The 27,875-nt window shown below is 48.4% G+C and overlaps 2 protein-coding genes across 2 annotated transcripts in view; one reads left to right on the top strand and one right to left on the bottom strand.

Annotated features, from left to right (window-relative positions):
- LOC135809337 (uncharacterized) overlaps positions 1–5,220 on the top strand; it is a 29,752-nt gene extending 24,532 nt beyond the window's left edge. The window contains exons 19-22 of the mRNA XM_065322669.1: positions 2,022–2,046; positions 2,420–2,581; positions 3,053–4,028; positions 4,946–5,220. Of these exons, the coding sequence (XP_065178741.1) occupies positions 2,022–2,046; positions 2,420–2,581; positions 3,053–4,002 (1,137 nt within the window). The 3' untranslated portion in view covers positions 4,003–4,028; positions 4,946–5,220. The remainder of the gene's footprint in view (positions 1–2,021; positions 2,047–2,419; positions 2,582–3,052; positions 4,029–4,945) is intronic.
- Positions 5,221–16,409: 11,189 nt separating this feature from the next.
- LOC135809336 (uncharacterized) overlaps positions 16,410–27,875 on the bottom strand; it is a 32,467-nt gene continuing 21,001 nt past the window's right edge. Inside the window, exons 11-15 of the mRNA XM_065322667.1 lie at positions 27,318–27,376; positions 26,623–26,773; positions 18,306–18,390; positions 17,898–17,993; positions 16,410–17,538 (exon numbers count right to left, since the gene is read on the bottom strand). Coding sequence (XP_065178739.1) covers positions 17,439–17,538; positions 17,898–17,993; positions 18,306–18,390; positions 26,623–26,773; positions 27,318–27,376 — 491 coding nt within the window. The 3' untranslated portion in view covers positions 16,410–17,438. The remainder of the gene's footprint in view (positions 17,539–17,897; positions 17,994–18,305; positions 18,391–26,622; positions 26,774–27,317; positions 27,377–27,875) is intronic.

Here is a 27,875-nt window from a genome sequence, read left to right as displayed (position 1 = left end):
TAGTGACAGTACCGGTGCTGACGGCAGCAGAAGTAGCAGGAGCCGAACGACATTGGTTTGCACAAGCTCAGCTGTCAGCGTACCCAGCCACGCTTAAGCGCTTACGGGCAGGTGAGGAATTACCACCATCTGACCCTCTCTACCGGCTCAACGCGGTCCTGGATGCGACGTCACACCCTGCTCTCATGGTCGTCAACGGACGACTGAAGCATGCTGTCAACCTACCTGTTGGTGTTCGCCAGCCAGTGATCCTACCACAGCGTCACCGAGTCACTACGCTACTCATCCAGCGCGAAGACGACCTCTGTTGCCATGGTGTCGGAACCCAGCACCTGCTGTCCAACCTACGACAGAGATTCTGGATTGTACATGGTACATCAGCGATCAAAAGTGTACGTGCACAATGCGTTACATGCAGCCGACTGATGAGTAAGGCTGCGGAGCAGATCATGGGACCGCTACCCAACCATCGCACGTGTGGTTCTCTCAACCATTTACCAGATGTGGAGTAGATTACGCAGGACCGTTCTACACAAAGCAAGGGCGTGGTCGAGTGCAGCAGAAGCGGTACATGTGCGTTTTCACCTGTTTGGAGACCAGAGCATGCCACTTGGAGATGGCCTTCTCTTTGGACACAGAAGCATTCCTGATGGCATTCTCCAGATTCATCAAGCGTCGCGGCACTCCGTCCATCATGGTGTCGGACAACGGCACGAACTTTACAGCTGCCGAGCGAGAGCTCCGAGAGGCGAGCGAAGCCATTGATCGCACGCAAGTCAGCAGGAAATTCGCTCATGAAGGAATAGAGTGGCGGTTCAATCCTCCGCGGGCACCCCACTTCGGAGGAGTATTCGAAGTTGTTGTGAAAGCTGCTAAGCGTGCCATCACCACAGTACTCGCTAATGCTTCGCTTACCGACGAGGAGTTGCTGACCGCACTGATTGAAGCAGAGCATCTCATCAACACTCGTCCGCTGACTACAGTCTCAGATGATGCTCAGGATGATCAGCCCCTCACTCCCCAGCATTTCCTTGTGGGACGTATGGATGCGCCTCTGGCCAAGGAAGTGACGGTGCTTGGTGAGCATCAGCATCAGCGGAAGAGATGGGCGGCAGTACAGCGATTAGTAGACGAAGTGTGGCAGCGATGGAAAAGAGAGTTTCTACCATCCTTGAACCTCCGGAAGTGCTGGCGCCAGGCCAAGAAGAGCTTGAAGGTGGGTGACGTGGTGATGTGGATGAGTCCCGGCACTCCGCGCGGAGAGTGGCCATTGGGTCGCATTATGGAGACCTTCCCAGGAAAGGACAACAAGGTGCGCGTCGTGGACGTCAAGATTGGAGGCAAGATCCTGCAACGTGCCATCCATCATCTCGTTCCTTTGCCAGTTGGAAATGAGTAACAGTGATGGACATGATTATGTAGTTGTGTCACACTCGGATTGTTTTTGTTTTTTTTTAGTGTGGTTTTCTCCTCGTGTGAGAGGGGGATATGTTCCAGTAGATCCCGTAGGTTACCGTTTGCTAGGTCGATGTATTGTGTGCTGACCCGGCACATGTGAGCATGATGCTAGTACTGACTAGACACTGTTAGGACCTGTCTAGACATGCGATTGTCTGTACCGTAGCATTAATCTAGTACATGCATGGCATGCAATACCTGCCGGATCATATGACGGAACTGGTTTGCTGATTGGCTGTAGGTCTGTTCGCTTTATCAGCTGTGCTTTTTTGTTATAGTACCAGTTTTCACTTTGGAGAGGGGAGAGTTTTTTTGTCTCTTGGGAAAGCAGAGTTTTTTGGTCCTGGAGAGAGGACAATAGCAGAGTTGGTATGTCCGTGCCAAGGCACGATGATGTGTGCATACTATTAGTCTAGAGATTTTCGTTCAGTTACGAAGAACAGAAATAAATACAGTCTTCTTTGGAGTCCAGATTCCGTGACCGAACAAACTGTATGCCGTTAGCCATTGCATGACTGCCTCACGTGTGTACTGTTTCCCTGCTGTATGCCGTCTTCCTACAGTGCGTACGTGATGGTGGTTGTGCGGGTAAGTGCAGCAACACCCACGGCTAAGTACTGTGTGTTAGTGGCCATACCTAACTTACCACTAGCAATGTGGCATGCGTCTTGGCACACGGATAATAGAGAAAACGGAAGGATGAGCCCTCCAAACATCTCCAGTGAAATTGCATCCGAACACCTCCAGTGTCATTGCAAAATGCAACATCACTGCGAATGTGCTAGCAATTGAGTGATGTTTTAAAAGTGCAGGACAGAGAGGAATGCTTTTAGCGTTATTGTATTACTCGTTGGCTTGCAATGCGTCACAGAGAATTTTGCACCCAGTGTTTCACTACAAGCAATGCTAGCGGGGTTTTCCCCTTTCCCCTTTTAAGTTCTACACTGTGTCTGTTGTACAGGTTGCGAGGAGTTTGTGAGCGAATGGACCGGGTGGAGTGCTTGTTCAGTGACTTGCGGTGGCGGTACACAGAGCCGCACTAGGACAATCCAGGTGCAGCCCGACTTCCAGCTGGCCAACTGCCCATTGTCCGAGACCAGGGAGTGCAGCCCCAACACCTGCGGTAAGCATCTTGTCCCGCCTGGGTGTGTGTGTGTGTGTGCGTGTGCGTGTGTGTGTGTGTGTGTGTCCGGGGCCCACGTGACCCCTGTGGCAGTGGCTCTACAGGACAGGACAGGACAGGTGTGTGTTTGTATATATGTGTGAGTGTGTGTGTGTGCGCGCTCACATGCCAAGTTACGAATGATACCATCCTTGTTTGGGTTGGAGGTTGTTTATTGATCACATGATCTGGTCTGAATGACATGACGTAATTATGCGAGGAATGGCGAGTTACATGTGCAATGAGTGGCAGATCATGTGACATGTTTCCAGTGAAACCCTTCATATTTGCCAAGCATGTGGTGCCATCAAAAAATACCCTCCGTGGACTCAGTGTTTGATTACAGAGTCATTCGTTGTGCATTGAGATGATGTTATTGCATGCTGCCCTATAAGCAGTTACCTATGTTCTTGTCTTTCATGTTGACTGCAGAACTCTGCATGGAGGCAGGAAATTCATTCGGTGTCGGTGATATAGTCAATGTACTGCGAACAACAGACGTAGCTGCTGATGTACTGCTGGTCGTGGACGAGTCCAAGAGCATGGATCCGGAACACGACTGGCTGCCAAGAATGGTTGATAGCCTGGAGGCGAAGCTGATGCAGAGAGGAATCGGCGGTGGTGCACTGCCCAACTTGTACAGTTTAACTGGATTTGGTGCCGGTAGTGTCCTGCCAGACCAATGTCCCACGCAGAAGAAAACTCGCAGCGGCCAGCGTCTGTTCCGTGCCGTGGAGTATCGAGATGTCAACCACCAGCTGTCCACGGCCGCGAATGGTCAGCGTGAGGACGGCTGGCATGCAGTCAAGTATGCTGTGGAGACCACACCATGGCGCCGGGTGGCGGGTGTAGCACACAACGTGATCCTGGTGACGGATGAAGATCGGGATGATGACTGTGGTGGTAAAAACCTGACGGCACAGCACGTGACAGACCTGTTGCAGAGCAATGGCTTCCTGCTCAACTCCGTGCTCGATCAACACTACACCGCCGTGGGAATAGCGGACATTCCCACCGCTCTCGGTCTGTCCGGCTCGGCAAGAAACAACCGTGTGGCGTACATCTCGGACGGTCGAGGCTCCTACTTCAACATCACGGGTGTGACGGCATCGATTGAGGCTGAGAGGCCGCGCTACAACTACGACACTGAGAGGGACTACGTCGACTGGACACTGGGCCAGGGTGGCGCTGTCTGGGACTTGAATTTCCTGCGTGATCCCAACAGTCTGGTGCAGGATTCCTTCACGGAGGCGTTTGTGGACATCAAGACGAGAGAAATCCTCTCGCAGACCCAGTCCTGCTACCAGTGTTTCTGTGTTCTTGCAGACGACGGTGCACCGCGCTCTGAGTGTGCGACAGTGGAACGCTCTGAATGCAATTGAAGCTACGCTAGGATGTCTAGCCATAGGTGAGTGAGTACCTGTGCACTTAAGTTCAAAGTGTAGCAGTCGACTTTGTGAATAACGACCCTCGATAGTGCATGAGAAAAGGACCACAGGCAACGTATTGGTGATAGTCCCCAAACCTGGCGATTAAGACATACAATGTAGTTTCTACTGCTTTCTAGTGAGGAAATGCATGTGGGCAGAATGCATGTGGGCAGAATGCATGTGGGCAGAATGCATGTGGGCAGAATTGTGAAACAGAATAGCCGGATAGCTTCAAGAGGTTTCTGCAAGATTTCTTAAAACCTTGCCGAAAATTGAGAAACACGCCCGGACATGAATGCACTTGAAATGATGGGTAGGGATGTATGGGTAGGGATGTGGGTAGGGAGGTATGGGTAGGAAGGTATCTGTAGTGAGAAGGTATGGGTAGGAATGTATGGGTAGGAAGGTACACTATGATGTATGTGCAGGAGGTAAGTGTTGGGATGTATTGTATTGGTAGAAGATCGCAGGTAAAACATGATATTTCCACCAAGTATCGAGTAACTTAGAAGTTCATAAGTATCGAGTAACTTAGAAGTTCATAAGTATCGAGTAACTTAGAAGTTCATAAGTATCGAGTAACTTAGAAGTTCATAAGTATCGAGTAACTTAGAAGTTTAAGTATCGAGTAACTTAGAAGTTCATAAGTATCGAGTAACTTAGAAGTTCATAAGTATCGAGTATGTGATTGATATGTGATTAGTATGTGATTGGAGTTGTCTGGTTACACACAGCCGTCCCCAAGTGAAAATGCGTTGACAACTTACTAGGCCTTCTTGCTGTGGGGACCTGTGTGTGTGTGTGTGTGCACGCGTGTGTGTGTGCACGCACGTGTGTGTGTGTGTGTGCGTGTGTGTGTATCTGCACGGGTATGTTTTCTCCTCTGCATTTGCAGATCACCCAACGCTCTATGCATCATTGTCAGTTTCAAGTCTCCAAGTTACTACATAACTTTCAGATGTGCAATCTTCTTTTCAACTGATCTGTTCTCCTTCAACAAAATACAAGAATGACCAATTTCAGTTTGGACAATGCACAACAGTGAAATCATTGTCGTGTTCAAATGCGAAATCTCTAATCACAGAATTCTTAGAATACCATGTCTATGCTTGTGTGGCATGATTGCAATGTCTCTCTTCTCCTGAGTGCCATTTAGCTGTTTCCATTGCATAGCACGCCTGAAGGGATTGCTGCCAGTGTGCTGTTAAAGTCCTCAGGATCTATTGAGGGAACCCGGACAGTAGGATATCCTAGTTGTGCGTCAGGCCAGTAGCCCCCGGGATTTAGGGGACCCGGTGTAACCCGGGTCAACTTTGGAACAGCAGAGGTGTGAGGGAATAGGTGCTAGGAAGGAGCCAGGTACTAAAGTGTGAAGACATGTTGTGAGGTGTTAGTGTTATTACACCATCCCACCCCCATAGACATCCCACTCCCACGGACATCCCACCCCCATGGACATCCCACCCCCATGGACATAACGTGCAATGAACTCAACAATGCTCAGGACTAAGTGGCAGTCGCAATAAGCAAGCAATTAACACAAGATCGATAGTAGATCAACTCAAAAATTCTCAGGACTAAAGTCAGAATAAGCAAGTAATTAACACAAGCTGAAACAATAGCGGGAACGGTCGCAATAAGCAAGTAGTTAACACAAGAGAATGTTATTGCGAAGAACTTGATCGCATAGCAACAAGTATACATTATGATTATAGCCAGTATCTGATAAGGTGTCTAACAACCCCAAAGAGGCATTAATCATGAAGACGTCAACACAACAGAACATCTTACTCTTCCCGTCATTCCATCTGTCTGAGGGTGGTTGGCAGTGCTAAATGCAAGTTTAGGTGCCTGGAACAGCTCTGGGGTTTCGATCACATACAATACTAGAGCTGAGCCATGGTCCATACAGTCCGGCGAAATACATTTTGAGGGGTGCAAGGCAAACCCATTACGAAGTCCATAGAAATATCTGACCAGGGTTGGCTAGGTAATGATAATGGCTGAAGTAAGCCAAATCGGGCTGCCCTCTTTTACTCCGCTGGCAATTATCACAGGACTTAACGAATCGTTTCACATCTATACCCATTCGGGCCAATAGAAATAGTGTGCGATGCGGAAATACGTACGATCACGTCCCGGATGTCCAGCAGTAATGCACCCAGGATATTCTTGAAGGAGATTGAGCCGCACGTCACCCTTGGATATGCATACACAGTTAGGCCTGGGCGGATAATCGTTTCACATCTATACCCATTCGGGCCAATAGAAATAGTGTGCGATGCGGAAATACGTACGATCACGTCCCGGATGTCCAGCAGTAATGCACCCGTTTTCATTTCTTGTTGGCTGAGTTTTACGAAATAAACAAGAAATGTTGTTCTTTTCGAACGAACAGGTCTGGGACCGAGGTCCAACAGTTTTGGGCGTACTGGTACGCCGCAGTCCCTCATCTTTTGTTTTCTTGCTTTGCAAGCTGGTTGCCTTTTTCTGGACTCCCTTGATTTCGTCAGTCGTAGATCTACCTGCCTTTCCGTTATGCCTCCAAGGAAATCCAAGGCCCCCTCGGCAGCGCAGCTGGTACCTCCAAGGAAAAAATCCAAGGCCCCCTCGGCAGCGCAGCTGACCGTGGAGCTCAATGCAATGAGGGAGAAGTTTGAGGCGGAAAAGGAAGAGAGCGCCCTGAGAATCAGGCTCCTCGAGGGACAGCTGGAACGGGGAAATGAGTCGTCCTCGTCCAAGCGTAAACGCCGTAATGTTTCTGTGTCGTCGTCGTCTTCATCTTCTTCGTCATCATCTTCTTCATCGTCCTCGTCATCAGATTCGTCTGACTCGTCGGATGACTCCCGCCGGAAAAGAAAAACCAAAAAATTCAAAAAATCGAAGAAGTCGCGAAGATCCTCCACCTCGATGTCAGCGCGAAAGTGGAAGACAAGGTCTTATGAAGTGCAGCACGGCCTGAATGAGCAGCTGCAACGCCAACTCAAGAAGACCAGGCGGGACCTGCGGAAGCTGAAGGGTGGCCGAAGTCTCTCTAAGAGGCTCAGAAGAGGTGAGTCGTTGCTGTCTGCTAGACAAGAATGGTTGGTGGTGGCGGATGTGCATGGCCACGAGGCGGCCAGCAGGTTTCAAGAGGGGGGTGAGCTGGTCGACATCCTGTCGTCCTCCGAAAAGTCAAAAAAGCTAATCGCTGCGATTCAAAGCACGAAGCAAAGAGCCCCCACTGTTAACGTTAGGCAGCCCTTTCGTGGCAGTGCCCCAGCCACCTCGTCCAGGAGCTGGGGCAATTCCCCAATCCCCTTCACGCCGGGCGTCACAGCAACCCCTGCCCCAGCAGTTCCCCCCAGACCCCCCAGGCCTGTGTGCCACCGCTGCGGCAGCGCTGACCACTTCGTCAGATTCTGCACCCAGACCATCTCTGCCCCCGCTGCTAGAAAATAAGCCTGCTGTTGTTGCACCAATTCATTCCGATGAAGAAAGAGATGTTGATTCTTATTTGATGGAGGCTGATGGTGGGTGGGATGTGCGTGAAGTTGGTGTTCAAGATGTTCAAGTAGGTAGCCTAGCTAAATGTATGCAATTTTGGCGCATGATGGGGGCATCTAGGTTTATTCAAACCATAGTACTGCATGGATACGCACTGCCCTTCATAGAGGTCCCGCGTGCAAGAGAATTTGCAAACCACCGCAGTGCATGCGAGAATGCCGAGTTTGTTTGTGACTCGGTGGAAAGTCTGCTGAACCAGGGTTGCATTCAAGAAGTAAAAAGGGAGGATGTTGTAGTCACCAGTCCGTTAGGCGTTGTGAACAACGGCAAGAAGCTACGACTCATTGTGGACTTGAGGTATGTAAACAAGCATTTGCAAAACTTTAAGTTCAAGCTCGAGGACATGAAGGTCGTGGCAAATGTGTACTCTCAGGGAGATTATTTGGTTACGTTCGATTTGAAGAGTGGGTACCATCATATTGAAATTGCGAAGGCGTATTGGAAGTACTTAGGTTTCTCCTGGGTGGGGAAGGGGGGTGATCGCAGGTGGTTCGTTTTCCGTGTTTTCCCCTTCGGTTTATCCACTGCCCCATACATTTTCACGAAGGTAACCCGTGTCTTACTAAGACACTGGCGGAGGGACGGCATCAGATGCCAGCTTTACATGGATGACGGGTCGGGTGGGCACTCTACAGTTGAGGGTGCACAGGCAGTAGCGAAAAGATTGAAATCAGATCTAGTTCAGGCCGGATTTGTTCCAAACGAAAATAAGTGCCACTGGGAGCCCTCACAGACGGTAGAAATGCTTGGCATGGAAGTCGACATGAGGGAAGGGATCATACGGGTCACTAAGGGACGGGTGGAAAAGCTGAAGACGTTTGTAGAAAAGCTGTCACAGGTCGAATATCCAACTGCCAGACAATTGGCCAGGCTTACGGGGTATTTGCTATCTATGTCGCTGGCATTGGGCCCCGTGTGCAGGTTGAGGACGAGGTCATTTTATGCACTGATTATGAACCGTGAGTCGTGGCATGCAAAACTCAGCTGGTCTCAAATGGCGCTTCAAGATCTGGAGTTTTGGTCTGGCTCGTTTAGTCAATGCCACGGTCAACCTTTTTGGAAAAAAGACCCCAGGGTGACAGTGCTCTCGTGGTCCGACGCGAGCGACTCTGGCTGGGGAGGTTTCTCAGTTACATCAAAAGGAACTGAATTAGCTAAAGGGGAATGGACCAAAGAAATTGTGCAGGCTGGTGCCAGCTCCACATGGCGTGAGCTGCGAGCTATTTTGTTGGTTCTGAGTTCGCTGTCGAAAGAGATTGAAGGTGGCGTTTGCATTCACAGAAGCGATAACCAGGCAGCCGTGCACATAATACAAGTAGGCAGTTCAAAATCTCATTTGCAGAGCGAAGCACTGGAGATTCACAAGCTGTGCGCCGTGCATGGTATTCAGTTGCTGGCAGAATGGGTGCCTCGCGAAGAAAATGAGCTGGCCGATTACCTTTCAAAGCTGTCTGATACGGATGACTGGCAGTTAAATCCCAAATTGTTCGATTGGCTTGATTCGATGTGGGGCCCTCACAGCATTGATTGCTTTGCAAGCAGCAGAACAAAGCAAATGAGTAGATTCTGCTCAAGGTGGTGGAACCCGGGGTGCTCGGGTATTGATGCATTCACTGTGAATTGGAGCGGAGAAAGAGTTTGGCTGGTACCACCAATGTACTTGATAGGGCGTGTGGTAGATATGTTGATCGTGTCAAAATGCCACGGTACTTTGGTTGTTCCAGAATGGCAATCGGCGCCATGGTGGCCAAAGTTGCGTTGCGGCCCAAAGTGGGCAGATTTCGTTAAGGAGGCAATCAGCCTGCCAAAGTCTCATGATACCTTCCTGGAGGGTACTTGTCCATACAATTTCTTTGGGGGCAGTGTGAGTCCTTGTGACGTGTACGCACTACGCATTTGTACAGTGACAAACTGTGTTTGTTAGAAGAGGGATGCTGAAATTCGCCGGCCGCTGGAGTTTTTCTCTGACGGAAAGATGTCTGTTTGTGGAGCATGTGGTGATGAGCGAGAATGCGTGCATGCAGTGTCTGCGAGGTCCTGCTGCAGGATGTCCCCACTGTGGGGAGGTGATTGTGCTCTGAGCACGTAAGCAACTGCCTGGCAGTGGAAAGCTGTGGGTGCGAGTGAATGGCAGGAGTGGTGGAAGATCGCCAGGTATAGCGACGACATCCCCCTGGGGGAAGAAGGAAGCTGACGAGTCGACTGCTCTGACATAGCCAGCTAGGAAGCATTGACAGAAACCATTCTATTCTCTGTTCAGAACCAGCCAAGGACAACCTCTCAGAGGACATGAAGGCGCTGGAACAATGTCTGCCATCCATTATGAATATGAGTCGGGCACCAAGAACTGTGAAGAAGTACGACTCTGCTTTCTGTAGATGGAGCAAATGGGCAGAGCGTCAGAAGGTGCCTCATCTTTTGTTTTCTTGCTGTGGCTGTCCCCCCGCAGTTGTTATTCTGTGATGAGTGTGTGTGAGTGTGTGTGTGTATGTGAGAGAGAGAGAGAGTGTGTGTGTGAGTATGTGTGCAGTACTGACGTGTGAGTGAGAAAAGAAAGGATATTCTTGAAGGAGATTGAGCCGCACGTCACCCTTGGATATGCATACACAGTTAGGCCTGGGCGGATAATGCTAGCTGCATTATAAGTAGCATTATAGTGTGCGATTTGCAACGAGCATTATGCTAGCATTATATTTATCTGTACTCTCTTGTACCATCATCCTTCAATGCGACGGACCCCACGATAGGCGGTCAGCCTTTGGGTCATCCTAATAAAGTTATTATTATTATAACACTACTGGGCATTTCCACAAAAGTGGCATTATACTCAAATATGGAAGTTTTGGCCACTACAGGTCAAATGTGGGGTGGGAGCAGCTGATGTTCGTATAGTCATGTAGCATTACCGTATTTCCCCGTAAGTTAGTACGTACTAACTTTCGAACTTAGCAGCCACATGAGTACTAACTTTCGGGGGTGGTACTATCTTTCTTGGAGTACTTTTTACGGGGTAAATGACACGCAGTGGGAAGCCTGCGAAACTCTAAGTGTCTGTGTGTCTGTACATGTAGGACGGGTACGAACTTACTATCTTTCGGGGGGAACTGTCTTCCGGGGTGATAATCTCGGCAGTGGAAAGTGTATTTGTTATAGGGGGTACTAAGTCATTGGGGAGAACTAACTTACGGGGAAATACGGCAGTGCATTGGCTATGGCGGGAGGGCGGCCAAACTAAGCCATTTTTCATGCATACTATTGCGGTTTTGCTGGCATTATGGAGCAATAGCAGCATAAAATTAGCATTATGATCATGATTTTCTAGCATTTTCCATGCCGTCTACGTAGAACTACGAAACGTGCACAATACTGCCCAAACCAAGCCATTTTTCCATACTTACTACTGGTGAATTGCTGGCATTACAGAGGAACAGCAGCTTTATAAGTAGCATCATGATACAGTTTTTTCTGGCATTGCCATTAGCATTATCCCGCAAAATAACTAGCATTATCCGCCCAGGCCTATACACAGTCGATTTCTCGGTGACTGCCTGAGATGCGGACGATAATTTACGACTAACGTATGCTACTGGATGCCACCCAGTGCTATCCGCTTGTTGTAGGAGGACTCCGGCAAAAGCAAAATCACTTGCATCAGTTGCCACTCTAAACTCTCTGCTGACAGCTGCTAACCTCAGAGCGGGAGCACTTAGTAAGGGGTCGTCCATAATTATCGATCTTTTACACGAAGAGAAAAAGTTTCGTTTTAATGGGTGGGTGGGTCACGGGGAGTTTTGTTTAGAAAAACAATTATTGATATGTGAGGCATTCTTGCTGTCAAGTCAATCTATTTTTCGTTCAGGGCCTAGCTAGCTAGGGATCAGAGGGTCCTAACTAAACTTTTTCGTTTCGTGAAAATTATCGATAATGCCGGATAGCCCCTAATGCTGATCTGATTTTTTCAAAGGATTTTTGGCGTGCATCACTCCATACAAAATGTGCATTCTTTCCAGTTATTTCTTCTAATGGCCTCGAGAGTGCAGAGAAATGATCAATGAATCTTCTAAAATAGTTCGAGAACCCAAGGAACTGTCTTACTTGAGTTATGGATGAGGGTGGCGGCCACGTTTTGACTGATTCGATCTTCTTGGGATCCGGAGATATACATTGGCCATCAATCTGGTCTTCCAGGAACAGAGTCTTTTGGCACCAAGTCACATTTAGACCAAGATCAAGCCGAGTTGCTCTGCATTGCGAGCGGCAGAAATAGAGTCCACTAATGCAGCCGGGTGCTGCTGCAGCACGACCTTCTTCGGCGGAAGGGCTAATCCATTGGCATTGGCGAGCAACATCGCTCTGGACAGGTTGTCCAGCTCTGGCACCCGGAGGCTCAGTCGAGAAAAGTTCATGATAATTATTATTATAATCATCCAGCATGCCCTGTTGCGCCGAGTTGAACAGCTTTAGACGAGCCTGTTCTTGGTCATGCAGTGGGCCATAGGCATCAGCGAGAGTGGCTTTGAGAGAAGGCCAGCCAGCGTAAGTTTGTCCTGCGTCTAGTGAGGCGATTAACAATATCCGTGCGTTTCCACCAAGGTAGCTCGCAGCAAAGTCCACCATTCTGCATGGCTCTCGGATGGCAAGTGACCGCATTGTCAACTCCATAGAAAATATCCACTCTCGAAATTCGCTGCTGGCGTCCCCACGGAAAACAGGTGGCTCCCTAGATCCCTGGTCGGGTGAAACCAGCATGTTGGGCAGGAGTGTAGAGCCACTAGTAGTAGTACTAGTACTAGACTCTAAAGGTCAGTGAGAGCGGCTGAAGGCGAAGGCGACAGCTGCTGTATAGGTCTACGTGTCCGCTTGAACGGTCCGATCCGGGTCTTGACTTGAAGTAACACGTTAGTTGAGGCTGCGAAAGACGAATCTGCAGACCCTGACGCTTGCGATGCCGATGACGAAGAATACCTGCACAAAAACACCATCCTCTGCTACCAGTGTAACGGGTCAACATTGAGCGATGGAAAGACAATCTTTATCGGTTCAACAGTGTACTTATAATATGCAGCAGAGGTGCGAGGGAATAGGCGCTAGAAGGAGCCAGGTTCTAAGTGTGAAGACATGTTGCGAGGCAATCAGGTAAATAGGCGTTAGCCTTAGGAAGGAGCAAGGTACCAGGTACTAAGTGTGAAGATATGATTGTACAGTCATGTACATGGTGAAGTGTGAAATATGCCGCGGCTAGGTGATAGCCAGATAGGTGTAAACTGTTACTAGTACACCCCGGGGAGTAGTGTCTAACTCTAAGGACAGGGGAGTGGGATGTCATACCTGTAGCCCCAGATCTAGATGTGGAACCCGCGGAGTGGAACAATATTCATTATCATAGTGCCCGGGAATAGTAGTAGTATTTATTCATATTTCTCTAGGGCAGTCCCCACAGACCTATGGTCTCCTTACGGGGTACCCTAGCCAATCTAGGATTGCGATACGAAATTGACTTGGTGAAGCAGCAAGGCGGAGGGAGTGAGATGCATACTTGCCAACCATACCAGGTTTTCCCGGTATGCTACCGGAAAACTAGGGTAACTACCGGCATACCTGGGATCTTCTTTTGATCGAAAAAACTACCGGAATTGGCACTGAATCATGCCCATGTAGGGGCGATCTGCTAATGAAGAAACTCAGGTTTTGGTCCCCTTGAACTTCTTGTCACTCTTGTTGGGAGCTCCTACCAAGTTTAATAGTGTAGTACTGTGGCAGAGCTAACATTAGCATTGACCTTTTAGTGTAGGACACTGAGTCTGTTAGTTGCTTTGGCCAGGCTTGTTGCACTGCCCCGCCCTTACACCCATTGCATGCATGAACTCCTTATCTCATTTTGCCCTCAGTTGCTACCAGACCGAGTATTATAATTATTAGAGTGCGTAAAATGCAAGCAGGGAGAACAAAATGTTAAGTTCAGTGTCAACTTCACCTTACTTTAACCGTGAACCTTCCAAGTTGGAATTTCGTTATAAATAAGAGGAAAGACTAGGCCTTGACAGATTATGCTAATTTTTTCGTGAAATTATGCTTTTCGCATTGCTGAAAAAATTGCAGAATTATGCTATTTTTATGCTAAAAGTTATCGTATTATGCTCACATATGCTGCTAATGTACATGTACATGTACATTGTATATGATGGTTCTGTGCAAAATAACAGGTGATTTTTTTGTAGAGGGCGTTGGACTGTAGTAGCGAAAGTTCAACGCCCTCTACAAACCGTCCGACCTACCAAGAGTACATAACGTACTCTTAACGTACTTGTAGAACATGTACAACTGTATGGAATTTGATGCGAACAGGCGGATTATTCCAATTTTATGCGATTCGTATGCAATTTGCATCGAATTATGCGATTATTCGATTTTGGTAGGAATTATGCGAAACATTATGCTAGCATAATCTGTCAAGGCCTAGGAAAGACCATGCGGTACGCGGTTCCGAGTTCTAGTTCTGTAAGTCAACTGTTGATCGACGGTGGGTCAACTGATGGCAAAACAAGGTCACTGGAGAATAATAGGACAGGTTGAAAATGTTTCTCAGCATGACAACACTAGACGATGCTGGCCTACTCTGCTATCAATAGCATGATGGTGGCAGACTCAGGCTCGCCAATGATATACCTCCAGCAATGACTAATTTGCACCACCGCGGCACATATGAATTCGTTGCGTAAGTAATTTTTTTCTTTTTTCTTTGAGCGATCTATCCCGCATTGTAGTATCGTCGGGCGTGGACACTGGTTTGCAGGCCTGCACAGGACAACACAGGGACAAGGACTGAGCATATGCATGGATTAGTGGCATAGTCTCCATGTCTTGCTTGTTGTTGTTTGTTATTGATTTTTATTTTACTTCGCAAGGCCAAACGGGCAATGGTGCCCAATTCTTTGGACGCAAATTTCAAAGGGGGGGGGGGGAGAGAGAGAGAGAGAGAGAGAGAGAGAGAGAGAGAGAGAGAGAGAGAGAGAGCTTGCCTACGAGATGCATGTAAGTGGCACTGAGCAAGGCCAATGCAATGTTTCGCTTACAGGTCAATGTTACCATGGTGACCAGTACACAACTCCATAAATTATTTTAGAATGTGGACTGATGGGTCACCAGCTGCAGGGATATACACTGTATGGGGATGTAGCCATTGTAGGGATGCAGGGCTGCAGGGATGCCACTTTTCTCTGACTGAGCACATGTAGTACCGTAGAGTCGTGAAGTCGAGCGAAGTCATGACCATTTTCATGGCTTCGCTTGACTTCATGACTCTACATGACTTGTACTACTGTACCTCTCGGTATGTAATAATGTATACATGAAGTCAGGCTGAAATACTGTGCCACTACCTATGTAACATGAAGACATCAGATTCACTGTATGCATGTTAGTCTATTTGGAGAAATCACACACATCAATAGTAGCAAAACGTGGAGCGGCAATCCTGAGTCCCCGGGCTCCCCACCACCACCATAATTATTATACCGGCAGTAAGATACACTTACAGATGACGATAATGATTCAGTCTGAGCTGTTTCTCCGGTGCAAGCATGGTCGCACTTCGTTCTTGAAAACCTTGGCAAATTCCGTTTCAAGAGTTTCATGGCTGAACCAATCATCAGACAACGATCCCTAAGTTTGTGTACACCGCTCTGCCTGAATCAGGCATTGAGCACTTTCGCAGAACCTAAGCCTATTCGCCTCTGTGCTGTCTTTCTGTATACACAAATAATTGGGCTTATACAAACGTTGACAAAAGGCGTCTAAGACCTTCAACTGCAGACCACACCACGGCACAAAACAATGAAACAAGAACTGAAGACTTTCTCTTACAAAACCTACATACAGCAACTTGACGTCCACCAGCAGTCAACACTCTCTCGCTCACTGCTAGCCTCACTGCTTGCCTAGGCATTATCACCATTGTTGTCAACTCGCCGTTTGTTCCACTCAATGGGCTATATTTACCTGTACATGTGCTAGCTTCAGTGCGCTGTGCGCTGGGCCGGATTAATGCACTCAGAAGGAGCACATTACAACACTCTCTCACTTTCACGTTTTACCTAACTTACATCTTCAGGCTCATCCTCCTAACATTCATGAACCACAGCATTTTCAGCATTGTTATGTCGCCCCCTTCTTCTTCTCGATGATTTCCTTTATAACTGAACTTAGCGCTAATTCGTCGATGGTGCACTTACGGTACTTTCACGGTATAAAATAAGCCTTGTTTTGTCGCGGGAAGTATCTTGTTGGTTGACAGCACGTGACAAGAACAAATGCTACAAGTTTAAACGGACTAAGTATCAAGATGCTTTAAGAAGACATCCAAGAACGAGCGAGGAATTCACGACTGACAGTACAATAACACAAAAAAAACCAGAACACTGAAACAATTCCCTAGTATCAAGAGTACATAACCCCTGGGGTTATGTACTCTTGCTAGTATAATGAGGGTCAGAACCAGGGCTAACACCCGTACGGTTCAAATGGTCCTAAGCCCGGGGCTCTGCCAACCATGGATGTTTGTAGTAAGGGGCACTGTTTCCGAACACGGTGTGTCCTCTGCCTTGTAACATGCTGTCAATCAACACATTTGTTATCATGAAAGTACAATTTTAAGACTAAAAGCAGTCCACATGTCGATGAGCTCAACTTCTCTTCAAAAAATGGAATTGGAGATGGATAGTTATTCCTCTTACAAGTTCAAAATGTTCAAATGGTCGCAAGCCCGGGGCTCTGCCAACCATGGATGTTTGTAGTAAGGGGCACTGTTTCCGAACACGGTGTGTCCTCTGCCTTGTAACATGCTGTCAATCAACACATTTGTTATCATGAAAGTACAATTTTAAGACTAAAAGCAGTCCACATGTCGATGAGCTCAACTTCTCTTCAAAAAAATAAAATAATGGAATTGGAGATGGATAGTTATTCCTCTTACAAGTGAAGGCTAGAAACTGCTTCTACAAGAGAACTCCTCATGCCTCAAGCTTTCTAAAAAGCCCAAGTTTGCCAACATTTCTCAAGGAAAACTAAAGTTATCATCAAAATGGGTCGCGGGGTCTCACTGGGAATGAGAATTTGTCCACGCTAGTATTCCCAAAAATGTTCCAAGAATGATCCGCTCACCGCTACTCCCGGCTAGCCAGGGAGTAGGAAAATACCAAAAACCTACTCTCTGCTCCCGGCCAAATTATTATTTTTAGTACATGTCAAATTGTCAAGTACTGTAGGTGCAGCCTCTACTCACAGCATATAGGTACCGTACATGTACATGTAGCTGCAGAATTTCGAAGGCCAAGTCCAGAGATTGAACCATAGCCATAGGCGCTAGGGGTTGAAAAAGTGAATAGATCAGCTGCCAGATTTTCTTTTTTTAATCCTAACTGAGGTTTTAGTTATCACATGAATAGAACTCATCTCATTCTGCGCCCAAATATATAATGGATTCGAAAAATAATAATAAAGTGAGGAAAGGACATGTCTGGGGTTGCAAACACCTATTCCAGCCGTACATGCAAAAAAATCTCCTGTCCACCCCGATTCTCGGGGAAATCTGACGACAAAAAAAAGATATTTACATGGCCTAATGTAATAATTCACTAATAAAAGATTGAGGGTGTGTGTGGTGGGGGGGGGGGGGGGGACACCCTGTAATAGAGGTTATATCGGTTTTTCTTCAAGTATGCTGGCCTGCCATACTAGCCGTAGCAGATCACTAGCGGAGAGTAGACTATTATAAATCTGTAGGGGTGCATCCACCAGTGTGTAATGTTAGTAGCTTGCTCCGTAACTCAAAGGTCTATCTCACACTATCCCACACCGCTTCGGCGCGTATGAATTCGTTGCGTAAGTTCTTTGAGCGATCTATCCGGCATTGTAGCATCATTGGCCGTGAATATGTTTGCAGGCCTGCACAGGACAACACAGGGACAAGGACTCAGTGAGCATGGATTAGTGGCATCATTAGCTTGAGTTGAATAATTGATGGGAGTCATATCACTGAGGAAGACCAAGGTTCCATTCCGCTGGATCGGAATGTATTGCATGAATGTACAGCCCCAGGCATAATTGCGACTGCATGTAGTCTAGCAGTATTTCTGCACTTTGACTTTGGGATCGTACACACCGCCTTCGTTTCGCACAGGGTCATCAAACTGGTCAGATGTTTTTTTGGTATGCTGTAGTAAAATTCATAATGTCAGGAGGGTGAGCAGCAACTTTCAGTTTGTTTATTTGTGAAGTGAGAAGTACATTTATTTTGCACTTACAAATGCCGATAGTGATTCACCCTGAGTTTGTCCTCCGGTGCAATCATCGTCGCACTTCGTTCTCTGGGTAAACTGATGCGATGGACGGTCACAGCTCTATACACAGGCACGGACAACCACACACACAGGTGAATACATGCACTGCTACCTCAATGCTGGAAAATATGAGTGGTATTGATCGAGGAATCGTTAGCACCACGTTCGTGTCTTGCTTGGGCAAAGAAGAATGTTTCCAACCATGCTGCGCTTTGGACCCACGGTCCCATGGCCTACTGATTCAAATGCTTCTGTTTGCTCTAATGGGAACACTTGAAACAGAGGGTGGAAGAAATACTTCATAAAAAGGGGAAGGTGGTATTACAGCAGTTACAACCGGTGTACAATGACCATGAGGGACGTGTGGCTTACTTTGTTTTGGCTGTCTGGCAGAAGTATTTGAAACGGATCGGATCCGGATTGACAGCAGTGCGTGTACTGCTGATTAGCAAGGCATCTAGGTAAACACCAGAACATAGATGTCACAGCAAAAAATGAGTGCACCGCATGCAGGGCAGGGCCAGATGAAATCCAATCCTGTATCATAGTTAGTAAAGCTGTGACGCAGGGAGTGGCCCGGATTGTACCTATCCCCTCTGTACATTTACTCATGCAGTGATGATAGGTGAAATCCAACACAGTACAACTTTACATTATAATGCTGTGGTCCAGGGAAAAGGGATTTCACATGGCACCACTGGACATACAGGGGCAGACTTCTGCAGTTCCTACTTTCTGTAGCTAGGTAGCAATGCATGGCAGCATAATTTCCTTACTGTATATAGACAGCAAACTATAGCCAATAGCGATGGAAAATGGTGTAAAGAAATCCAGGGTGATGTATCGTAGGGTAATGGGACCCAGGGGCAGATGAAATCCAAGGGTGGTGAAACCCTGGGGGGGGGGGGGAGGGGGGGTAAGACTCAGGGCTGGTGAGACCCAGGGGTAATGAGATCCAGGGGTGGTGAGACCCAGGAGTGGTGAGACCCAGGGATGGTGGAACCCAGGCGGCGTGAGACCCAGGGGTCGTGAGACCCAGGGTGGTGGACACAGTGGTGATGAGACCCAGAGTCTGGGATGAGATCCAGAGGTGATGAGATCCAGGATTGATGAGACCCAGGGGTTGTGAGCTCCAGGGGTGGTGAGACACAGGGCCTGGGTGGCGAGATCCAAGAAGTGGTTTAGCTAGTACGCTAGGATACATGACTCGATTTTTGAATGAGTCTTTTCCACTGGTAGATAGTGCATGGTGAGATGTAGCCCCTGCCTGGTCCCTAACTGATTTCCTATTGTTGTACAGTCAATGTTGCGAGCAAAGACCCTCAACCGTGAATGAGAAGAGAGGCGTTATTCGCATGTTGTTATCCGTGAGGTTGAAAGGACGTTGTTGTGTATCGTGTCGGAGAAAGGTCTTCCGGGGTGTCGTCGAGATCTCGTTGCGACCGTGACTCCTGCTTGTCTCCCTGGCTAGGTGCTGCTTGCTTTGCTTTTTTGCGTAGTGTTTTTGATTATTGTTTACTATTGCGTATTGTTAGTGTTCGTTGTGATTTGGTACAGTACTTGTTACGAGATACGACACATTGTGTAGTGTGTGTTTGCAGCACGAAGAAGACTGCACACCAGAACGGTTAGCTCAGGAACTTGGGCTTACCTTGTGCAATCACAGTTCATCAGCTTGGACATTGCGCTTGGTCCCATGCGAATAACCGACTAGAATAGTAATTATTTCTTCGTTGCATTTTTGAATTGTGTTCTTGCTAGCTCGTTGATTTATTTAGTTGATGTGTTGATTTGTGTTTGATTACTTATTTATTTGATGCGCGATTTATGTGCGCTGATTGCGTGATGGCATGCAATTATGATCATGCTTGCGCCAGCTAGCTAGATGCCTGCGCCGCGCACTGATGTTGAATGAGTTAGTATGCGCCCCGCGCTGTTCATGCATATATGGTACCTGGTGTGTAATGTTTGCCGCACACGCGTATACGTGCCTCGCCTCGTACTGCTTATGTGCCGCGCGCCGTACCATTGCTGTCGCTTTGCCGCCAAATTTAGCTTCCGCTTTCCGAGCGCTGTACGCTCTTCTGTACGCTCATGCCAAAAGTGGACGCACGTTGTGGCTGGCCAGCGCTTTACCCCTCATGCGTTGTTCTTTTCCTTGATGCTGTGGTTTGTTTTTCTTTAGTGTTCTAGAGTTCTCTTTCCGATGTAGTTCGTATTTTTCCAGTCTCTTCTTCTCAATGTATTCTACTGTTCATTCATTATAGTCCGTAAAGAATTACGTGACCCTTTGTCTTGTGGCGTCTGTGCGATCCTGAAACTTTTGAGGTGTTAGAAGTGAACACAACATTTTGGCGACCACGCCAGGATCGAGACGCGTGAACATGGATGAGGTAGAAGCGAAGCTGATCGCAAATGGTCAAGCTTATGGCTACACTGGAGAGGCATTGCGTACTTACGTAGAAGAGCGTATCGAGAAGCACGAGGAGAAAGTGCGTGCAGAAAGAGAGCGCGACGAACGAGCAGGAAGTAGATTGGAAAGGAAAGATGACGAGCAGCTGCTTGCGAGGATTGCAGATTTGGAGTTGCAAGTCCAGCACACACGAGAGACTCAGAGTGATGAGAGCACTTTGTTGAATACGACGAATGGCAGTTTAGCGAGCAAGAGGGCTGCCATCAAGATGCCGAAGTTCGACGGTAAGCAGACTGTTGAGACCTATCTCGAACTGTTCGAGGATGTGGCAAAGCAACATGAGTTCAGCGACGACGAGTACCTGATCCGCTTGCGCGTGGCTGTTGCTGGCAGCAAGTTGGAAGGTGCATGCTATGGCTGCAACACCTTTGCCGAAGCGAAGCGCGAGCTGCTGATGGCGCATGGGAAGACCGCCGACAAAGCGTGGCAAGCCCTGATGGCCATACAGCAGAAAAGTGATGAGAGTTTCTACCAGTTTGTGGTACGAGTGACGCGCGAGACGGAGAAGTGGGCAAAACTCGCCAGGCCTAGCCGTACCTCTAGCCGCGGACAAATCGGTGAGCTGGACGACACTGAATTGTTCGGATGTGTCGTACGTCAAGTCCTGCTAGAAGCTGTGTCGGCAGAAACTAAGGCCTTCTTGATCGAGAAGAGATGTTACACGAAGGACTTGAAGGCGTTTGCGGAGGATGGTATGGCTTACCAAACAGCCCACGGACGTAGCAAGCTGAAGCCTGCCAAGTCTAGCACCAGCGACAAACGTATACCGTTTGCGTCGGCAGAGTGTTTGACGGTCAGCGTTGATGAGGCTAACAAGAAATTGTCAGCTATGGCGTCTGAGCACCGAAACGCGTACGTCAAGGCAGAGGGACTGTGTTTCAACTGCCTGAGACCAGGACATCGAGTGATGAATTGTCAGAACAAGGGTCGTTGCAAGCACTGCAACAAGCGACACCACAGTCTACTGCACAGAGAGGACAAACAGGTAACATCCGAACCGATAGCCGAATCGAAAGTCGGTACGTATGAATGTAGTGCAAACAGCGTGCACTTGATGACCGGCGTGGCTGAGGTACAAGGACCTAGCCGAAAGGCCAGTGTACGCATATTCATCGACCCAGGTGCGCAGGCATCGTTCATCACCGCGCCACTGGTGAACTCGCTGCAACCGGCACACCTTGGATCGCAAACTGTCAGGCTGAAGGCGTTTGACGTGGAGCCGAAGTTTGAAAAGATGGACAGGTACCGTGTCACCATCAAGGGTGCAACGAAGTCCATTTCCGTCAATGCCTGGCAAAAGAAGTCGCTAGGTCTCCGATTCGATCCGCTAGCAGACAGCACAATTGCACGTTGGCAGTCACAGGGATTGCAGCTGTCTGATGACTCGACAAAGGCCGGATCAAGCGAAGTGCACATGCTGATTGGAGCTGACTACTGCAATGAGTTCCTTCTCCGCAAGGAGCAAATCAATGGAGAGACGGCCTGGCACACTGAAATAGGCTGGGTGCTGTCAGGACCGGCTAATAGTGAAACCAAGTCAGCGACCGTCAGTGTGAGTTGTATTGAACTTGACCGACTGTGGAAGATGGAAGAGGTGCCGGAAATAGCTGAGACGTTACCGGACTTCCCGATAGAGCGGCAAGGCCCTCATTACCAAGTGGGATTGCTATGGCGATCTGAGAAGCGTCCGCCAGCCAAACTCAACCAGGCGATGGCAGCGGCACAATCACTGCTGAAGCAGCTACAGAGACGAGGTCAACGTCCAGCGTATGATGACGTCCTCATCACTGAGTACTTGAAGCTGGATGCCATTGAAAAGGAACCGCATCCGGAGGAAGCCGGCTATTACATGCCGCATCATGCCGTATTCCGTAGCGACGCCTCAACGACGAAGACACGGGTCGTCTTCAATGCATCCGCCGCCTGCACCGGAGCACCATCCCTAAACGACATGGTCGATCCCGGGCCATCACTCCTACCGGATCTCACTGGTATCCTCCTCAGGTTCCGTGAGTATGAATGTGCTGTACAAGCCGATATTCGCAAGGCTTTTTTTATGATCGGAATGCGTGAAGAAGATAGGCCATATCTGCGTTTTGTTTGGCCTGAGATAGGTAGCGAAGAAATGTGTATCTGGCGTTTAAAGAAGCTGCCTTTTGGAGTGAATTGTTCTCCTTTCATACTTAGTGCTGTGATGCGCTTTCATCTCGATAGTGCATTCGAGTCTGCTTCTGCTGCTGAGCGTGATATCATAGAGCTGCTGCTGCGTAGTTTTTATGTTGATGATTGCGTTTCTAGCTTGCCATGCTGTGCGGATGCTGAAAAGCTGCAGGAGTATAGCGTTAATGTTTTGCAGGGAGCAGGCATGGAGTTGCGGAAGTGGCGAGGGAACACGATGACCTCAGACCCCGAGGCTGGTTCCAAGGCACTGGGTATTGTGTGGAACACCAAGTCAGATTGTATTTCGGTGGCTGCGCTCGGTGATGTTGAGTGTCCCAAAGAAGTGTCTGGTTGGTCTCGTCGTGCGTTGTTGCGTTGTGTTGCCGCTGTGTTCGATCCGCTAGGTTGGGCGTCACCCGCAGTTGTGCCAGGCAAGATGATGTTGCAAGAGAGTTGGAAGCTCGGCGGTGGTTGGGATGACCCATTCCCTATTGATTTGGCTGTCCGATGTGCTTCATGGTGGGGAGAGCTCGCAGCGCTTTCTTCCGTTAAAATCCCCAGATGGATCGGGTGTACTCCAGATGCTCCAGTCACGTTGCATGTATTCTCAGATGCATCCGAGAAGGGCTATGGCTGTTGTTTCTATGTTGTGTCCGGTTTGACGTCTTCTTTGTTGTGTGCGAAGGCGAAGGTTGCACCTGTTGTACGTCCCACTCTTGCGCGTCTGGAATTGTCGGCTGTGTGTCTTGGCGTGAAGATGTTGTCCTTTGTCGTCAATGAATTGAGAGTGCCAATTGAAAGGATTGTGGGGTGGACAGACAGCCTAACCACATGGCACTGGATCTCAAAGCCGTCGTATCACTGGAAGACGTATGTTGCTAATCGAGTTGCTGCAGTGCAAGAAGTTTCGCAGAAGCTGCAAGTAGAATGGCGTCACTGTCCAGGAGTTAGCAACCCTGCAGATCTTGTCTCACGTGGTGTCCCAGTGTGTGACTTGCAGAAGGAGATGTGGCTGCATGGTCCGTCATGGTTGAGCGATGAGTCTCAGTGGCCACCAGTCATCTCGTTTCAGAGCACCAATGAGTCCGTCACCGAAGCACGCGTGTCGGCTGTGGAGGTTGACGCTCCAGTTGTTTGGCCGTGGGAGAAGTTCTCCAAGTGGCAACGAGCTCGCGGTTTGGTCGCAAGTATGCTGTCATGGCGACACAAGGGTGTTTCGCGTGCAGAATTGATTCCATCTGCTGAGTCTGTGATGTTTCGCGCCATCCAAGAGCAATGCTTCCCCAAGGAGTTGTCCCAGTTGCGGAGCAAGGAGCCACTGAAGAAGGGTTCGAAGCTGTTCAAGTTGTCTCCGTTTCTGGATGAAGCTGGTTTGCTCAGAGTTCGTGGTCGTCTGCAGGAGAGCGATCTGTCCTACGAGGTTCAGCATCCGATCATCCTGGGCAGATGTCATCTAAGTGAGTTGTTTCTGCGTGATGCTCACCTTCAGCGAATGCACCAGGGTGTAGAGAGCGTGCTTGCGTTTCTACAACAGCAGTTCTGGATTCTCGGAGCTCGTCGGTTTCTTCGTAGCGTGTCGGAGAAGTGCATTGTTTGCCGCAGATTTCGCGCACAGACTGCTGCTGAGGAGATGCCGCCGTTGCCCTCAGACAGGGTGAAGCACCACCAGCCATTCGGTCTCACAGGTATTGATTATGCAGGTCCGTTGTACGTGCGCAGTTCATCAAATGTTCAGAAAGTGTGGGTCGCACTCTTCGTGTGCGGTACTACTCGCGCAGTGCACCTAGAGCTCGTGGATAGCCTGTCGACAGAGGTGTTCCTGCTAGCATTGCGTCGTTTCATCGCCCGTCGTGGGAAGCCGCTGCGTATACGTTCAGATAATGCTACGACGTTCAAGTCCGCCGCAGACAAGGTGGCAATCCCGTGGTTCTTCAATCCGCCATCTGCCCCGTGGCATGGAGGGTTCTATGAGCGTCTGGTGGCATGTGTGAAAGCTCCCTTGAAGAAGGTTCTCGGTCGAGCGTCATTGAGTCGAGACGAGCTGTTCACTGTCTTGACGGAGATCGAGAGAGTCGTCAACTCTCGACCCCTCACTCCGGTTTCTACGGACGTAGCTGACGAGTCGCCGCTGACTCCAGCCATGATGTTGGGAGACATCTTTGCAACTGGTATTGCCTCGTCTGACAGACCACTCGATCCACGGCAGTTGTCCGCTCGAGTCAAGTATGTCCACACCGTCTACGAGCACCTCAACCAGCGTTGGTCGTCTGAGTATCTCATTCGTCTCAGTGAGTATCATCGGTCGAAGTCAACTCCGATTGTCGTGAACGACGTTGTGTTTATTGCCGACGACAACCGGAAGCGGCAATCATGGCGCTTGGGTAGGGTCGCAGAGCTGTATCCTGGAAGAGATGGCAAGTGCAGGGTGGCCAAAGTCCAAGTTGGCCAATCGTCCATGCTACGGCCCATTCAACGCTTGGTTCCGTTGGAAGTAGCGAAGGAGCATGTTGAGCCGCCTGCTGTGGACGCTGAGCCGCAGCCGCAGACACCCGCGAGCGCTGATCCAGTCAACGTCGTCAATGATGTTGAAATACCTTCGACGACCGTTGAACCGCAAGTTACGCGTCGATCTCGTCGTACCGTTCGACCACCACCTCGTCTTGATTTGTGATCAGTGTGGTTGAAGCCCTTTGGTGGGGAGAATGTTGTGTATCGTGTCGGAGAAAGGTCTTCCGGGGTGTCGTCGAGATCTCGTTGCGACCGTGACTCCTGCTTGTCTCCCTGGCTAGGTGCTGCTTGCTTTGCTTTTTTGCGTAGTGTTTTTGATTATTGTTTACTATTGCGTATTGTTAGTGTTCGTTGTGATTTGGTACAGTACTTGTTACGAGATACGACACATTGTGTAGTGTGTGTTTGCAGCACGAAGAAGACTGCACACCAGAACGGTTAGCTCAGGAACTTGGGCTTACCTTGTGCAATCACAGTTCATCAGCTTGGACATTGCGCTTGGTCCCATGCGAATAACCGACTAGAATAGTAATTATTTCTTCGTTGCATTTTTGAATTGTGTTCTTGCTAGCTCGTTGATTTATTTAGTTGATTTGTGTTTGATTACTTATTTATTTGATGCGCGATTTATGTGCGCTGATTGCGTGATGGCATGCAATTATGATCATGCTTGCGCCAGCTAGCTAGATGCCTGCGCCGCGCACTGATGTTGAATGAGTTAGTATGCGCCCCGCGCTGTTCATGCATATATGGTACCTGGTGTGTAATGTTTGCCGCACACGCGTATACGTGCCTCGCCTCGTACTGCTTATGTGCCGCGCGCCGTACCATTGCTGTCGCTTTGCCGCCAAATTTAGCTTCCGCTTTCCGAGCGCTGTACGCTCTTCTGTACGCTCATGCCAAAAGTGGACGCACGTTGTGGCTGGCCAGCGCTTTACCCCTCATGCGTTGTTCTTTTCCTTGATGCTGTGGTTTGTTTTTCTTTAGTGTTCTAGAGTTCTCTTTCCGATGTAGTTCGTATTTTTCCAGTCTCTTCTTCTCAATGTATTCTACTGTTCATTCATTATAGTCCGTAAAGAATTACGTGACCCTTTGTCTTGTGGCGTCTGTGCGATCCTGAAACTTTTGAGGTGTTAGAAGTGAACACAACAGACGTCACTAGGTCTGAGTATTGTGTTGTTATTCAGTTGTGTGTTGTTATACCCAAGGTCATTATTCACAAGGTTCAGGGTAAGTAGACTTGTCCAAAATGCACACTTGCTTGTTTCAGCAGCACAAACCTCCACTGAGATGTCACAAACCTTGCAGGCCACTAAGTGGACGGTTCGACATTCTTCTCGTGTGCTTCAGACGTCAGTCGTGAGTCAGTCAAGTGCTAGTCATTTGGCAGGAAGCAAGAGCTCCAGTGTAAAATATTGTTTGTCGTTTTCCTGCGGACATGACAAGATAGGACGCTTCAATCAATTCATTACATGCACATTCATCTACAATCTACCACACATAATATCTGGAATAACACAATACAGCGGCTCTACAACGGCAACTCACCATGTTGTGGAGGGTATTGGTAGTTGAACGACTTCATGGAAATAGCTGCAAACGTTGTGAAGTTGCGCAGGAAACTCTTTACATCCCGGAACTGAGGCGCTGGTAGTACGTATTCATCAACGTCCACAAACAATATCCACGTGGCATGATCCTGCGCAAGGGGAAATGAGAGTCACATTGATCATTACAGACTTGTTCTGTTTGTGTAGTTGAAGCGGAAGTTCTTGGAAGCTGGTTAAATTCTTCACAAAAAAATAGTATTGGCTGAAAGGGCTGTGAAGGGCATCCTATTCTCTCCCTGATGTGATTCACTTCTAACCACTCCTTCCATTCACACAGTCGCATCAGAATAGACGGACTGCCAGAAACTAATCATTCCTGAACACTAATACAGCAATTTTTGAAGCACCAAACACTGAACGCCTCGACGACACTAGTTTCTGAAGTTTCCCTAGCTGGGGGGGGGGGGCTGCATTCATATTCACAAATTTGATCACTCTGAAAGCTGCTACTACTCAGCTGAGCAATAGCCATGGACGCACGCGTCACACTGTGCAGAGCAGGACATGACAGATAGTCACACAGCAGGTCTCATACATGTAGATGAAAAGCTATTTTTTAAAACTCTGATCAGCGATGAGCCGAGTCTCAGCTGAAGAAACGGTGCAATGAGATGAACAAGATGCAGCACAAACCTTCAAGGAGTACAAGCAGTCGCATTGAGCTACAATCTGTCGGAAAATTGTTCTTCTCCCTGAGGGACACAGCGAGCAGGAAATACAGGTGTACGCAATATGGCTGTCCGCAGCCAACCCTGCACTGGTTATGCCTGATGTGAGGTTTGAGAAAGAAATAATGTGTGAAGAGCTGAAACGGAGTGTGCGAATTGAAAAAAAAGAGCGGATGTCAATATAAGTTTTTAGTAGTACATGCCCAGCCTTATTCAATTCACGTTATCCGCTTCATGTTCACTGTAAATAATATGTTTGAGTTTCGGACACATTCAGTCAAGTCTTGCTTCATTTCGATGTACAAAAAACGATAGAACCCTTTCCCGTCTAAGGTTGAATGCCTGAGCCTAGCAACACAGGTACATAAGAAATCAAGCTGGATAAAAGAGTTCGCACCTTCAAAAGGTGGCTGGTGCCCAATAGGACGTTTTACAATACACTCACGCTGCGGTCACGCCAGTTCAAGTCAGCGAACATTTTTCGATGAAGAGAGACAGGGTGTATGCGTGCGCACACACAGTC

Source organism: Sycon ciliatum, chromosome 2 (assembly GCF_964019385.1).
Source record: "Sycon ciliatum chromosome 2, ocSycCili1.1, whole genome shotgun sequence".
Lineage (NCBI taxonomy): Eukaryota > Metazoa > Porifera > Calcarea > Leucosolenida > Sycettidae > Sycon > Sycon ciliatum.
This window is presented reverse-complemented; position numbering and strand designations above follow the sequence as displayed.